At 52.6% G+C, this 16,543-nt stretch overlaps 1 protein-coding gene and 1 non-coding gene across 2 annotated transcripts; one reads left to right on the plus strand and one right to left on the minus strand.

The window, feature by feature from the left end:
• Positions 1–206: 206 nt before the first annotated feature.
• Positions 207–279, plus strand: TRNAM-CAU. The gene has a single exon. It is a non-coding gene; the product is annotated as a tRNA-Met (tRNA).
• Positions 280–5,444: 5,165 nt separating this feature from the next.
• TLE7 (TLE family member 7) lies at positions 5,445–8,846 on the minus strand. Its single transcript, XM_032854623.1, has 9 exons — positions 8,536–8,846; positions 8,387–8,409; positions 8,150–8,208; positions 7,558–7,770; positions 7,208–7,449; positions 6,884–7,025; positions 6,596–6,749; positions 5,973–6,046; positions 5,445–5,623 (listed from the first exon to the last, which is right to left on the minus strand). The coding sequence occupies exons 1-9, from the start codon at positions 8,844–8,846 to the stop codon at positions 5,519–5,521; spliced, it is 1,323 nt and encodes a 440-aa protein (XP_032710514.1). The 3' UTR covers positions 5,445–5,518.
• Positions 8,847–16,543: the final 7,697 nt, after the last annotated feature.

Here is a 16,543-nt window from a genome sequence, read left to right on the forward strand (position 1 = left end):
CGCGCGTTCTCTCCGCGGAAACCGCTTCTCTCCCAGGAGCGACCCTCCTTCCCCGCGTGTCAGTACAAGCCAACGGCGTGGGGCCCGCCGCGGGGTAGGGACCCCCGGGTCGCTGCAGGGAGAGAGAGACCCGTGAAAGTGGCTCAGGCGGCGGAAGGGGCCGTAGATACGTCCCTTTAGTGATAAAAAGGGAAGCTTCTCCTGTGGCCCTCTTAGCGCAGTGGGCAGCGCGTCAGTCTCATAATCTGAAGGTCCTGAGTTCGAGCCTCAGAGAGGGCACGAGAGTTTTGCCGCGCTCCAATGCACTGTGTGCAGAAAACTTGCTGCGACGGTGCATTGAAGCCCCCCGGACACGGAGACGCCGCGGACGGAGGAATGGAGACCCCAGCGGTCGGGGGACCTCACTCAGCGGGAACGCAAGCCCCAGGCGGGAGCAAGGACCACGGCCCACTCCCAAGAATAAAAAGCCGTAAGTGAGAAAACTCGCCGTGCTGTCGCGACAGCGGGGAAATGGACAGAGCGTGGCCGAGTGGTGCGCTTGCTTTTGCAGCACTTGTGAAACCGCGTCTCCTGGACCCCTCCCTTAGCCCCAACTTTACTCGGAGCAGAACCGGGTCTCTACGTTCATTTCCGGCTGTCTCCAGAGACTGTATCCTCGCTCCATCCCAGACCCCGCTTTCAAGAGCCCGCCTGGATGTGGTGGGGGAGGACCTGGGCGCTCAGGGCGGGGGTGCCCCCCACGTGGCCCAGGACAGCAAGGTGGGGCGCCACCCTGGCGGCCCCGGCGAGGCCACGGCTCTACCCATAGCTCCAGCTGACCCCTGCAAGTTTTGATTATTCGGTTTACAATAGCTTCCAATTACTTTGTGATTTAGTCTTTTATTAATTATTTAGAAGGATATTTCTTATTTTCCAAAATAGGGAAATTTCTAGTTTTTATTATTCATTTCTATCTTAATTGGTCGCACTGTGGTCATAGCGATGTGGTTTGACGTGGGGTTCCTGAGCAAAGAGTCAAGAAAGAATCCTTGAGAGGTTTTTGGTGCAAAAAGGTGGCTTGGTTATAGACCCCGGGCAGGACCTTGGGCAGGAGCGGAGCTGGGATTGTTGAGGGGCAAGTGATGATCAGCTTTGGAGCTGGGGGAGGTCAAGACTAAGGAAGTTTCCAAAAGGATTTTCGTATGTTAAAGACTTAAAGGATCCTGGAGGCCTAGGTAGGGATGTCTAGCCAAGGTGGTTTTTTCCCTCTAGCAAAGCATTAACGGTAAAACCGTCGGGAATTTCTGGAGGAATGTCATACTCGGCTTGCCTCAAGTATTTGTCAATGGGCTGCAAGTTAGAAGGAAATTTAATTTTATCTCATTTATTTTGCCTTTGTTCTTCACATCAATAAAATATATATATTATATAGTTTTATATATGTGTATTTTTTACTTATTTTTATTTTTTTTAAGATTTTATTTATTTGACAGAGATCACAAGTAGGCAGAGGCAGGCAGTGACAGAGAGAGGGGGAAACAGGCTCTCCACTGGGCAGAGAGCCCGATGCGGGGCTCAAACCCAGGACCCTGGGATCATGACCTGAGCCAAAGGCAGAAGCTTTAACACACTGAGCCACCCAGGTGCCTCATTACTTATTTTTAATTTTTTAAAGTAAGCTCTACACCAGTGAGGGGCTTGAACTCACAGCCCTGAGGTCAAGAATCACATACTCTATCAACTGAGCCAGCCAGGCACCCTGGTCACAGAATATACTCTATAAGAATTAAATCCACTGAAATTTATAACTCACGGTATGATCGCATTTTGTAAATGCTTTTTGTGTATGTGGGGAAAAGCATGTATTCTGTATTGGTCATAGGCAATGAACTATATTTTCTACTCATGTTCATCTTTTATATTCTTTTTTAAAAATCTGTTATTTTTTGGGGTATGTTTGAAATATTATTGATAGATTTGTCTGTTTTGTCAATTTGTATATATTTTGAGCCTATATTAATGCATAAAGCATAGAATTCTCCTGTCTTCCTGCTGAAATGAACCTGAATTGAACACTTATGAAGTGTTTCCTTTACTGCCAGTATTGTTTTCATTTTAAACGACATGTGGTCTAATAGTAATATCAGCTTGCTTTGATTTAGTGTGTAGAAGAAGCATCTTTTTCTGAGTTTCATACTTTATCCTTGTTTTAATGTTTCTTTTAGGGGCACCTGGGTGGCTCATTCAGTTAAGCATCTCCCTTTAGATCAGGTCATGATCCCAGGGTCCTGGGATCCAGTCCTGCATTGGGCTCCCTGCTCAGTGGGGAGCCTGCTGCTCCCCCTGCCTGTGCTCTCTCTGACAAAATCTTTAAATATATATGTCTCTCTTAAATATACATCTCTTTAAATATACATATATATGTCTTTCTTAAACACATATTTGAGATATTTTTAACCCAGTCATATAACCTCTACAGATTAATAGGAATATTTACTCTGTTTGCATTTAATATAATTACTGGTATGCTTGGATTTAAATCTACCATTTGAATAAGGTTTCCCTTTCTGTTCTGCCTGTTTTATTTTAATTCTAGTTAGTTAACTGGTACCTGGGTGGCTCAGTCTGTTCAGTGTCTGCCTCTGGCTGAGGTCACGATCCCAGGGTCCTGGGATCAAGCCCCGAATTGGGCTTCCTGCTCAAAGGGGAGCCTGCCTCTCCCTCTGCCCCTCCCCCTGCCCACTCACATGTGGACACACATGTGCTCCCGCTCACGCACGCACGCTCTCTAATAAATAAAATCTTTTAAAAAAATTTTTAAAAATTCTAGTTAGTTAACATATATCCTCTCTTCTTTTGGAATGCTTTATTATATTTATATTCATAGATTAATATCAAATTATGCATATTTAGATTACACTGATTATAAATACTGTTATTCTTATGTTTTATTATGTCAACATTTTCCCTCTATTTTGAAACTGTACCCTTGTTTAATATTCTTTTAGTAATTAACCTAGAAATCCCAATGCCACTACTTGACTTGTGAAGACTACTATTAACTGGGACTTCTACCCCTTTTTTTTTTTTTAAGTAATCTTGGGCACCTGGGTGGCTTAGTTGTTAAGCATCTGCCTTAGGCTTGGGCCATAATCCCAGGGTCCTGGGATGGAGCCCCGCTCCCTGCTGAGCAGGGAGGCTGCTTCCTCCTCTTCCACTGCCCCAGCTTCCTCTTTCTCGGTCTCTCTGTCGAATAATATCTTTAAAAAAAAAAAAAAATCTTTTTGCCCAACATGGGGCTCAAACTCACAACCCTAAGAGATCAACAGTGGTGTGCTCTACTGACTGAGCCAGCCAAGCACTCCAGACTTTTACTTTCCCAGAAAAAAATTCAGAACTCTTTTATCACTCTAGTTATTGCCTCCCTCCTTACATGGTTTTCTTCTTCTTCCAGTTCTCTCGGACACATGCCTGAGAGTGGGATTGCTGGGTCACGGGGTAACTAGGTGAGCGCTTTGAGCTACGGAACTGTTTTTCAAAGCAGCTGCCCCATTTACGGTTCCACTTTCTCCACTTCCTTACCAACACCTGCTGTTGTCTGTTTTATTCTAGCCTTCCTAGAGGGTGGATTTGATTGGCATTTTCCCAGTGATGGTGAGCATCCTTCCCCGTGCTTACTGGCCATCTGTGTGTCTCCTTTGGAGAAAAACCTATTCAAATCCTTTGCCCCGTGTACAATTAGTTTACTTGTCTTTTTATTGTTGAGTTATAAGAATTCCTTGTGTATTTTGGATAAAAGTCCCTGACCAGAAATAGCATTTGCAAATATCCTCTCCCCTTCTGTGGCCTGTCGGTCCCCTTTCCTGATGGTCTCACCCAGGTGCTCATTTTTTGACTAACTTCATTTTTGAAGAAAAAAACACTGCAGATGGAGTCAAAGCTCCCTTTTTCTCACTTTACGACCCAGTTTCTCTCCCTCCCTCCCCAGAGATCACCACTATTCTGAACTTGATCTTTGTAATTCCCTAGTTGTTGATTTAATTGTGTAAAATGCACGTAACAGATCTTACACCATCTCCACCACCTGGAGGTGTACAAGTCAGCAGCACTGAGCACGCCCAAGCTGCTGTGTCACTGGGGCCACCCTCCATCTCCAGAATCCTTGTCACCTTGCAGAAGTGAAACTCTATCCCCATCAAACACTAACCTTCCATCTCTCTCTCTCTCTCCCTCAGCCCCCCGCACCCACCCTTCTGCTGCCTGTCTCTGTGAGTGATCGGAGGACCTCACAGGAATAGAATCACAGTATTTGTCCTTCTGTGACTGGCTCATTCCACTTCCCACAAGGCCTTCAGGGTTCATCCGTGTTGCAGCACAGGTCAGAATTTCCTTCCTTTTAAAGGCTGAACCCGACATTCCCTTGTGTGTGTATTACAGATATATCAGATTTTCCTTGTCCATTCATCTGTCAGTGGACACTTGTAATTTTGTGTCTGGCCCAGCGGACACTTCCACCTCATGGCCTTGCAGTCCCCAAGGACCTCCACCTCCTTGCCTTGAGCTGGTAGAAGGGGACCCAGAACGTGGGGGCGGAGCAGTGGGGGAATGCCCCTGACTCCTTTAGCCTTGGTCCAGGAATAAGAGACTCATTCCTCACTCACTTGGTCCCTGGCTTTGCATCTCCTCCCAATGACAACTCTGAGCTACAAACTCAGCTGTCTCAGCTGTCTCAACCCTAAGCAAACAAAGAGGAGGCAGAATGGGCAAGGATAAGGAAGCAGGCCTCTATGGCTTGATTTCAGGAGCTGGGCTTTATCTACCTGCAAAGGACCAGACAAAAATATTACAGAATGCCAGAACAAAAATCAAGCCTTCCAAAGACTCAGATAAAGCCACACATCTTCACGCAGTGACTAAAAGCAGAGAGGGGGGGAGAGAGGGAGAGAGAGAGAGAGAGAGAGAGCGAGAGCGAGCGAGCGCCCTTCCTTGGGATATGGTTAGACCAGCTCATGGACTATTAACCTGGGTCAGGAATGGAGTGTTGATGGGATGCTGACTCCGTGACACAGCGTGAAGGTTTGCACAGGTACATGCCTTTCTTCTTGAACTTTCTGAAGTTTCCAAGAAATCTCTGACCCGCCAAAAAAGTTGCAAGCCAAACTAAATCTGCTGTAAAATTCCTTCCCCACCTTGGAAGTTGCTGAGTGGGGTCTGAGAAATCCATCACAAGGGGTTTGCTCTTTGAAAAAACTGACCACGTTATCATGCCATTTTGGTTTTGCTTTTCTATTTTGTTAATTACGAAGGCAAGTTTCCCCACCCAAACCCAGAAATCAGCAGTAAGAATAGGAACAAAGGAAAAACCCCTACGTCATATCATAAAAACCTGCGAGCACAGGCAAGGTGTGTCTGGGGCAGAGGGAGCAGACAGGCCCAACCACCGAGGGTCAGGTGAAGGTATCGGGCCACGGAGGCTGCCATGCCCTCGGCCTGCTGGCCTCCTCTGGGTCTTCGCCAGCAGGAACACAGCACGCAAACTTCAGTACAAGAGCTGGTAAACTGTGGCACTGTTCTTGGAGCCCGTGACCAGATACTGGTTGTCAGCAGACACATCACAACACAGGACATCTGTCGGCTCCTCTACCTACAGGGAAGGAGGCCAGAAGATTGATTACAGGCAGGGGCCAGGCGTGGGCCAAAGATGAAGGCCTCACTTGGGGGCAGTTTCAAGGTGAAGGACAGACCTGAGGTTCAGTCTGGAGACAACGGGGCAGGTCTTGGGGCTCACGGTGGAACCCATGAGGTCACAGAACCTTGAGTCCTCATTCCCCTGGGTCTAGTAAAGGGCCCCATATACTACCCCAGGGATAGTTCCTGTCACTGTCCTCGGGACCCGACCCACTGGGATCTGGGCCTGTGAGCTCTGAGAGCCTGGGTTTGCAGAGCCCCATGAGCTCTGAGAGCCTGGGTTTGCAGAGCCCTCCTCCCGATACCTGAAACAACCTTTGTAGAGAAGGTGCAGCTATGCAGTGGATCGACTCGTCGATCGCAGTCACGAAGTAGCTCCCTGTCGAAGGAAAGGCAGGTGGAGAAGCCGAGACCAAGCTTGCATTCCGGGCCCAGGTCCCTCCCCAAGGTGACTGAGCAAAGAGAAGCTCTTCCTCTGGCCCACTGTGCCCATTTAGAAAAACCAGAGACAAGAGCCAAACCATTCCCTCATCTGGCCCTTCCCTCCAGCCCCACACGGGACAGGGCTCAGTATCACTGCACAAAAGGACAATCACATGGGGCTTCATGCCTTTTCTGCCAGCTCTTGTCTTCAGGCTGCTGTTCTGTGTAGGAAGGCACCGTTACAGGGAGAGTCGGAGAGGAGAGGGATGGGGACAGAAGACATGTAGGACGCCAGGAGATGGGGGGAGAGGCAGCAGTGGGGAAGGGGGTGCAGAGCTGACAGCAGCAGGGAACCAGACACCTGAGTCTCCACTCCGCCAGGCTTGGGGCTGGGGAGGGAAGACCAGAGCCTGAAACAAGGCTGGATCCAGACTCTGCAGAGGACCAGACATCCTGGGGGTGTCAGGGACAGGACTCCTAGAGGGGTCACCTGGCTTCCACTCACCACAGGAGGCAAACTTGAGGTTGTGGTGGTTGACGTACTTATGCAAGACTGCCTTAAACTTCTCTGGCCGGTGTGTGTGGAGAATTATAATGTCGCTTGTTCTCAGGCCTACCAGCACCCACTCTTCAGTGGGCTCGTGGGTAATGCTGAGGATCTGTTTGGAAGGAGGACCGGAGTCAGCGGTCCAAGCTGTCTACATAGTCATTCACACCCTGCCCCCCTGTGGAACTCAGGCCCCCACTCCCGGCCACGGGGACCACCCGCAGCCCACTGGGGGCTGCCAGACACCTCATGCCGTAACTCGTGCTCCTGCAACCTCTGGTAGCTCCTCAGGTCCCAGGAATAGAGTCTGGTGTCTTCACCTCCTGTCCAGAACTTATTGCCTGCGATGTCCACGCAGCGGGACCCATATTCAGGGACCTCATGCTTCCTGGCAGGAGAAGATCTCCGAGGTTCACGCACTGTCTCAGGACATTTCGGGCCCAGGAAGCCCCCACATCTAATCTCCGCACGGACTCACCGAGTCCTACTGCACAGATAGGTGAGGGAGGTCCAGAAAGGGACACGAGCCTTCCCAAAGACCTCACCGTCCAGCCCTCCCCGGGGGCATACCTGATCAAGATTTGGTTCTGCAAATCCCAAATCTCGACAAATCCTTTGAAACACGCCAAGCAGATCTGGGCATTGGAGGAGAGCGCCAGGGAATAGCACAGGGGGCCCGTGGAGGCCAGCTGGGCCCTGACGCGTGGTGTGGGCGCCAGATCCCACAGGGTCAGGCTCCGGGACAGACCCCCGGTAATGAGGCACTGCTCGTCCGGGAACAGCTTGCAGGCCAGGACACAGTTCTGGTGGTCCTGCAGGAACAGTCCCCGCCCTCACTTAACCTCCTCGAGGGCCAGGCTCCAAGTCACACGACAGAGGTCACGTCTAGGTTCCCCCAGCCCTTCCTGAACACCCCTCACCTGTAAGTCCAGCTGGGCCTGTGGGGCCTTGCTGAGGGCATGCAGGGCGCTCTCGTCCCAGACTTTAATGTAGCCGTGGCCACACGTGTACACGTGGTGAGTCGAGCTGCTGATGGCCACAGCGTAGACTTTCTTTCCGTGGCGGAGCCTGCCAACCTTCCAGCACCGCCGGGGGACCCTCTGCCTGACCACCGCTTCATTGGGAACAGGCGGCTGGGGAGAGGAGAACGCAGGTGCCCATCAGAGGGCACAGTCCTTGCCTTCCATCGCCCATGGGCGACCACCTGCCCGGTCCTCTGACTGAATTCCTGGGTGTTCACCCGAGGTTCTGAGACAGCTCTGTGCACCAGCATTGACAACAGGGTCCGGCTCAGACACCCCCCACTCCCGACACAGCTCTAGAAGAGGAGACACTGTGAGCCAAAGGCCCCACACAGTGGCAGTGAGAGCCTGGCAGCCAAGTTCAAAGGCAGCAGGGAGCTATGGGAGAATCCAGGCACACCGCATGCCCTCCCCTTTCCTTACTAGCTTCTCTTTTGGGGAGGAGTGGGGAAGGCAAAGATCCCAAGTGTAGAAAAAATAAGACACTTACAATTGTCCTGAGGAACGACCAGACTTCTTCACTGGGAGGAGGTGAGGGGCAAGGCTGGCCTGCAGGGAAATATCAAGGCCCACCGGCTCACGGAGAGGGCGGCCCACAGCAAAAGGACCGCGGGACCCAAGGAGAAGTCTGCTTCCCCGACACCAGGCTTCACGCCTCATCCCCCCAATCCGAGGCCTGGCTTGGGGCTGCCACCTTCCCTGCCCACGCGTCCGAGCTGGGACTTACCAAACTTGGGTCCTGGCAGGAAGCTATGACACGTGGATGAAGGGTAGGGGGACACAGTGTGATCTGGAGAGCTCAGTGCCAGGATCTCCTCTCCCCAGGACAGCTCCCGCTCCCGCTCCCTCCCCCAGTCTGGTTCAAGCAACACCTACCTGGGGTCCAGCTCTGCGGCTGCTTCTGGCTCTGTCTGGGGGAGACAACTGGCCTGGAGCTCAGATCTGCCCGGAGTCTGGAGGACCCACTGCTGTGGGGTCCCGGCGCTCATCTCCTGACAAACCAGGCCACGCTGTGTCAGGAAACCAGGGGTCTGCTGGGGCATTCCATACACCCCCTCTGGTTGGGACTGTGCTTGGTGCTCACACTGGGAGGAAATGCCAGAGCTTTCGAGCTCGTTCCTCATCTCCTCTGGCTCATCATAAATACGGAGTATACGAAACAACGCCTCATCCTTCTCTCTACTCATGCTCTCAGATCAGTGCAGTCCCCTAGTCTCCCGGTTCTAGGGCTGTTCCAACAGCGTCCGGGAAGCCAGTTCGTCCTGAGCTCCTGCAGCAAGAGAACAGACGCAGATACAGGCACGGGCCCTGCTGGGGGTCTGTTTGCAAGGGTCTGAGAACACGGTGTTGCCAAAAGGATGCCAAAGACTGGCTGCTGACCAGTGTTTTATCAACTACATGTTGGCAATGATGGTGTTAAGGGCGAAAGTGTCACACAGACATTTCGAGATGTTAGTAGCAGGTGTTGGTTTTTCCTTCCAGACCCACAGATGACATTTCCAGTCCTACGCAATCCAAGTCACCCTTTAGTCTAGCACCATACCTCTCCACGGAGGACTCATGCCCAGTGTGAACATGGGGCAACTCTGCTCGTGTCACAGGCTCCTTCCCTGCCTTGAGGGGGCAGCGTAGAAGAACCGAGAGGCGTGCGGCAAACATGAGGTTCCGTTTGGATGGAGCTAGGCCCCACCATGACCGAGGGGCTGGCTGGTGGGGCTATTCGTCTCTCCTACCCTACGGGGTAATTCTGAGGCATGAATGGAATCACGCAGGTAGAATACACAGACTTCTGTACGGTAGCGGCAGCCCAGTCACCAGCAGCAAGTACGTTCATCTGTGGACTGTGCCGGGGACCAGAGCTTTGAGGACATTAAGGCAGACCACATGCCTTCTCCCTCCAGGCCTCCCAACGGGGAGCCCCAGAAAGGGCCTGGGGAGCCCCAGTGTTCCACAGTGGAGCACAGCAGCTCAGGGACAAAACGAAGGGATCTTCCCCAGGGAACAAATGCCGGCCGACCAAGCTCAGTCCCTGCTCGGAGACCCCACGCTCCCCACATGCACCGGCAGTCATCCCAGAGTCACCCCAGGGACAATGTCGGGCAGCTGTATCACCACTACTCTGGACGCTACTGGACACCTCGAGCTCTCTCACTCTGCGTCTGGCCTTGAACTAAAACACTTGACACAGGTGATTCCACAGCATCCTCCCCACATTTTACATATTTTAAAAACTGAAGCTCAGGTGAACAAATAACTAGAAAACACGAGGAAAAGGTTCAAATCCACCTCCTCCTCCCTGCCCACCCTGCCCAGGTCTGGCTCTGGACGGTCTCCTTCCTGCCTCCCCACCAGAAGGAAGACAAAACAGCCGCTTCTTTAGCCCCTTGATTCTTCCCTCTAGGACAAAAAAAAAAAAAACCCAAAACAAAAAAGGTACAAAGGCCGTTGCCCTCTGACCTAACACTGAAGTCCAGGCAACAGAAGGCTCTAGCCGCAGCGCCGGCCGGGACAGCAGGTGACTGGACAAACCCCCGTCCACGGGAAAGGACTAATGACAAACCCCGCAGCCATGGGGAAGGGACCAGTGAAACGTTACAGGACCTGCATTGCCTGGAATACAAAGCCGCTGTGAAAAATAAGGACACAACCTGGAGGACCAGGAAAATTCCCAGGTGGGTCAGTGCAGGGAGGGGTGGATCCAAGGTTCCGAACAAAGTGCCTAATACGCAGCTTTGGTGTGAGAGGAGGATGGCCATTAGAACCTGTCTTTGCATATGTTTGTGTGCACCTAAGAACCTAGGAGGAGGAGTTGCCTTTGGGAATGCAAATTGCCACGCGGGCTAGAAGAGCGGGAGGAAGATGGGTCTCTGCCCAGCTTGGGATCGTTTCTGCACAGGTGTGGCTCTTTGAACCTAAATTTAAAATCGCTAGACCTGGAGTCTTTTTCTCAACCAAATCCTTCTTTCTCATCTTCCCCCAAAGGACAATTTGGAGTCCTCATGATGCCTACGTACTTATTTAAAAATTTTAACAAATTCACCCTGACATGCATCAGGCTCCTCGAAGTGGGCCAATTCTCAGAGCAACAACCCCCGCCGCCAGCCAGTGTGGTGAGGATGGGCAGGAAGGGACGAGCAAGCGGCCCTCAGGTGAAGCTTAAAGGCAGTGAGGCCATTTAGCCAGGATCTCACATATGAGGAGGATTTGACCCTAAGAGTAAGACAAGGCTTTCTAGAAAGAGCAGAGGGAAGAATCAACATCACTGAAACCCCCTCTGTTCTCGCCCTGGGAGCTGGAAATGCAGGGACCCCTCCCCTTACCGGCAAGCTTCAGTACAAAATGTTAGTTGTGGGGGAGGGGGGGTGTTGGGGGGGGATGGGTCCCTTCTGCCGGCAAGTCAGGCCCTCACCAATCCCCCCACTGGCAGGAAACTCACCCTTGAAGGTAGAAGGTCAAAGCCAGAGACGGGAAGGCCGCAGAACTGAACCCGCGCTGGGACCCTCCCTCCCACGCCCAGGTACAGCCTTCTCCCCTGCAGGGCTGCTATTTTTAAACCTTAGCTTAATTGATAATCAAGCCCTGGGTCAGAACCTGGGGCAGGTGTCTTCCGGGGCGTGGCCACCACTGGCCTCTTCCTATTAGCCCCCACCGTGGCCTTGGGAGAGGGATGGGATGGGGGTCCGCCGAGGAAAGTCAAGGGCAGGAGGCAAGATGGAGAGAGAAAGTTTTAAGGGCTAGGTCTTAGGCCCCGGCTCGGGCCGGCCCCAAGAGCCAGTGTTTGTGGAGAGACGGAGAGCTGCTTGAGCTGTCCCCAGGAGGGGGTGCAGATTCTCATCTCCAGGTGCACCCCATTAGGGTGAAGCCTGGCTTGGGCTGAGGCTACTATGGGCTACGGAGGGAGGGGATGGGGGCCACCTCTGCCGCCCGGAATGTGCCTGGCTCTGTGACCCTTTGTCTTTCACCTGTGTCTCTGAAAGGGAAGACCAGGGAGGCCTTTGGCCTCAGTGGCTGTCTTACCAGAACAGGACGGTCTCAAATTTGAGCACCTGAATCCCCTGGAGTGCAGGACCCACCCCAGAGACCCTAATTCTGTTGGTGTGGGATGGGCCAGCCCCTCTGTCTGGTGGTCCCCTTCCACAGGAGTGAGCGGGAGGTGAAGCGTGATCCCCTCCCGCTCTTCTCCCCCACGAACCCCTTACCTCTGGCCCACCCCTCCCCCTGAATACATACTCTCTTTCACTTGGATTCCTTTCTTCCTTCTTTCCAAGCAGAATTCCTGAAATGGCTGCTGCGTACAGAGAAATCTTTTACTAACCCTCATCTCTAATCTCCAAAGTTCTCTGTCTCTCCCTCCTTCCCCATCATTTATGCACCCCTGGTCTCACAACTTTTATGGTTGCCTGTGGCCTTCCCGATAATGCCTGGCATTATCCTCGGTCCGGTATTTAAGATCTGGCCCCTGCCAAGCCCAGCCTGTTCTCACTTTTCCCCTGATTGTACCTTAACCCGACCCCCAAAGAACTTGACTGTACCTTCCCACCCTCACACTTCTCGCATGCTGTGCCCTCAGCCGGGAATGTTGTTCTTTGTCCACTCACATAGCACATTTACATTCCCCTGTACTTGTAACTTGTTCAGACAAGTTACCAGAGACCAGCCTAACACCTGCCCCAAGTCCTTGGGGAGCTCGGATGTGTGAGGGAGGGACAGAGGGCTATTGATAGAATTCCCCAGCTGACCGATGATCCATTTTTGGCGAATTAGTCCCTTTTTTGATTCTTACAGGAAACACAACAGTGAGGCAGGGATTTTATCCCCAGTTTGGAAATACAATAATTAATTCGGGGGCTCGGAACCTCGTGGACAGGATCTCACTGAACAGGTGAGAAGAGCTAGGGTCCAAAGCCAGGCCTATGTGATTTTTAAAAATATGTTTTTGAGGGAGCTGTATTGAATCAGAGGGCTTCTTTCTCTGCTCTGCCTACGAATCCTTTGGCAGAATATATGCCCCAGCTGTGACTCCAGCCAGTCTGGGGCTGGCCTTTGAGCTCTCCTAATGGTGTCTGTAGATGAACAGAAGTTCTTAATTTTAATTCAGTCCAGCTTATCTAGTCTTTTAAGGTTAGCCCTTTTTTCTTTTTCTTTTTCTTTTTTTTTTTTTTTTGAGTCTTATTTAAGACATATTTCCTAAATTCGTTAAGTGTCTGCCTTCAGCTCAGGTCATGATCCCAGAGTCTTGGGATCGAGCCCTACACTGGGCTCCCGGCTCAGCAGAAAGCCTGCTTCTCCCTCTCCCACTCCCCCTGCATGTGTTCCCTCTCTCACTGTATCTCTGTCAAAGAAATAAATAATTTTTTAAAAATCTTAAAAAAAAAAAAAAAGATGCCCAACATTAGGACTCACCCGGGAAATAGAAATCAAATCCAATCCATAACAAGATTCCACTTCACACCCACTAGGATGGATAGAACAACAACACAAATTACAGCAAATAATAAATGTTGATGAGGATGTGGAGAAACTGGAATGCCTGGGCACTCTTGGTGGGAATGTAAACTGGTGCAGCCTCTGTAGAAAAAAGTTTGGTAGTCCCTCAAAAAGTTAAACACAGAACTACCACATAAACTAGCCATTCCACTCCTAGGTATATACCCGAGAGAACTGAAAACAGAAGCTAAGAACCCAAGGGCCCATCAACAGATGGATGGATAAGCAAAATGTGCTATATCCACACAATGACTTATTAGTTGCCAATAAGAAGGAAGGATGTGCAGATTAATGCTACAATGTGGGGGAACCTTGATAACATGACACTAAGTGAAAAAAGCCAGACACGAAGGCCACATATTGTCTGATTCCATTCACACGAAATACCCAGAATAGGCAAATCCATAGAGACAGAGAGCAGACTAGTGCTTATCAGGCGCTGGGGTTGGAAGACTGCTTTTTTAATAGAGAATTCCTTTCGGGTTGATGGAAAAGATCTGAAACTAGGTGGTGGTGATGGGTACGCAACACTGTGAATGTACCTAATGCTACTGAATTAGGCACTCTGAGATAGTTAAAATGGTCGGTTTTATGTCATGTGTATTTAACCACCATAAAGAAATAAAATCTGTCATTCTGTCATGAGTTAGAGGTCTTGCAAGTTCCCACAGCATTTCTTTCCTCCTTCATCTAGCAAACACCAGGCAGTTTAGCTGGTGGTTTTCTTAATCTTTGCTCCCCAAGGAGAAGAGCCAGCCTGTTGCAGGTGCCCCTGTCCCCAGACACCCTGGCCAGCTATAGTCTAATGGCAGCTTGGGGGCGGAGACGGTGCGCAGCAGCACCGGGGGGCAGGGCCGGGGGAGGGGGCAAACACTGAGGTCAGAGAACTTGAGTCACCAGAGCGGGATCTCCAACGTCAGCCTCCAGATCTTTATTTGGGGTGGAGCGCCCTCTGGTGGGCAACCGGAATGCAACCAAATTCTAAGATGTTTGCGCTCCTAGGCCAGTGCGCTTGATGGCTGTGCTTGTCTGATGGCTCCCAAGCCCGGGAATTTATTTCTCTTTCAGCATGAGAGCCTCCCTGAGAATTCACCTGGACACCCATTGTTGATGAAAACATATAAACCATATAAACACAGGCACGAAACACTTCTTCCCTTACTGACTCACTAACATTATCCGCTCAACTGAAATGATTCAACCAGCAAGGTCTGGCCTAGCCGGATGAGCTGCCCGCACTCGCACCCCCCAGTGAGTTCGTGGTCCACAGGATAAGGTCGTGAAACAGCAACTTCAGGTCGAGGGCTCAGAGAACTGGTGGAGGACCCAGCGCGGGGCACCCAGTGCTGGTGAAGGAGACCAGGGAGGCCAGCAAGGCGGGTGTGGAGTTTGGCTTAGTGAGCTCAGTCTGAAGGCAGGGAGAGCCCTCTGGGCAGAAGGGACAGGGCAAAGCATGACTAGGCTTCTGTTGCCTGTACTCTCTCTTTCCCCACTGTCATGGGGAGGCCAACTCACCATTCTTTACTATGTGCCCTTCCCGAGGGAGCCCATCTCCCTCATCTATTGTTCTTCCCAGCCACCTCACATCTGTGGCCCTGCGTGGGACTCTTGGATTCTATAGAACGCGTTCCGATTTCCTTCCTGTATCCCCTCTTCCCTTCCAAGGCATCATCCTTAAGCAAAACCCCTGCCCTTGGCTTTGGGACCCAATGGCAACTGCCCTTCCCCGCACCCCACCCCCACCCCAGTCTTTCACAGAGACTCTACTTAAGAGTATATCATATGCGCCTCTAAGATTTCCCTGTGGGGTGGGGAGCGGGGAAGAGAAGATGATGGGTCGAGAGGGATCTACTTCTTGGGAAGTTTGCAATATGCTGGCCTAAGCGTTCTAAGGGTCCTTCGGACCCCGCCCTGCCTGGCGCCTAAGGTCAGGTCCACCCCACCCCCGCCGGATCTCCAGGAGAGCTGCCACCAAGAGCTCAGACTCAGCTGCCCCAGGACTCTGCTCCAGGGAGACCCTGGGGATCAGGGCAGGGAGGCGCCGCACGCGGCGGGTGGCGGTTCTGGGGAGAGCGGGCTGGGCGTCTCGAGCCCTGCAGGGAGAGAACTGGCCACGGGGGACAGCAGGGGCCCGAGGCTGGCGGCCACTGGCTGCTAATGGCTTCTCATGCCCAAGTGCAGGTCACAGGGCCCTGGACGCGCGCGGCCCGACCCCCGTCACACAGAGGCCAAAATAGTGCCAGGGCGGGAAGGCGCCCCCGTGCGGGCCGGGGAGTGAGGCGGCCGCAGAAAGCCGTCGCCTGGCTCCCTACCCACGCGCAGTGGCCCGGGGCGGCTGGGATCCGGAGCCTCCAGTCCCTACCCTGGGAACACGTGGGCCAAGGGCTCGCAGGCCAAAGGGAGGTGGCCGACACGCGGAACGGGTGACCCAACTGCCCCTTACCGTAGCTGGCTGGGCGAAGCCGGCGGAGCAGCGCGGGGGAGGTTTCCGGAGGCTGGGCTTCGGCTGAGCGCGGGTGGCATTTCGGTGGCCGGCAAGGGTGGGAGGTCACACTGCAGGATCACCAGAGCCACCCAGGGCTGGCAAGCCGTGGCAGGGAGAGCTGGAGCGGAAGAGAGGCTCAGGCCGCTGGCAGCCCGAGGACGGGCGGAGGAGCCAGAGCCCCGCAGAGTGGGCTCAAACCCAGGGCTAGAGCCCCGGGAGCCCGGGCACGACTTGGATTTGCTGGGGACCACGTGGTCTGTGCAGCGCCAGGGCCTGAGAGCTAGGGGAAGGGACTGCCGGGAGCTCTCCCCGCCCGTAGACCGTAGAGGGGGACTACGGACTACAGACTACCGAGGTTGGCCTCATCTTCCGTTCCCCAGCATTGGTCAGACTTGGTCTGTGGAAGGAGAAGGGTATCCTCAGTTCCCTATCAAGAGACAGGATGGCACATAGTGGGGTTGTGGTTGGGGATAGTGGGGACCTCAGAGGTAGAGGTCCAGAAGCCTCTTCTCACAACCCCCAGTCCCAGTGCCAGGAGAGGGCTACCAGCCTGGGAGTAGCTGTGCCGGGCCTCTTGTTCCCCCAGATGACACTGAAGACTTGTCCTGCTTTGGCCTTTCTCCCCAGGTTGTCCCCTGACCTGCTGGGCGACTGTGGACGGCCATTTTCCTCTGACCTGGATGTGGCAATTTGCCCTCCTGACCTGGACAGGGCAGGACCAGATGTCCTCTGAGGGCCCTTCCAGTGTGACAGGCCAGGCTGAAAGGGTGTGCTATAGGGATAGAACACACTGACTGGGACCAAGGGAGAAAGGCTTTATTTAATCCTGGCCTTTCCGGGGCCACAGTTCCTGTTCAGAAAAAGAGAAGAGCTTTTGTGAGGGGGCTGAGGTCTCCAGTGCCATGGCTCCTT

The sequence above is a fragment of the Lontra canadensis genome, unplaced genomic scaffold, assembly GCF_010015895.1.
Source record: "Lontra canadensis isolate GAN:19392208 unplaced genomic scaffold, GSC_riverotter_1.0 scaffold8, whole genome shotgun sequence".
NCBI lineage: Eukaryota > Metazoa > Chordata > Mammalia > Carnivora > Mustelidae > Lontra > Lontra canadensis.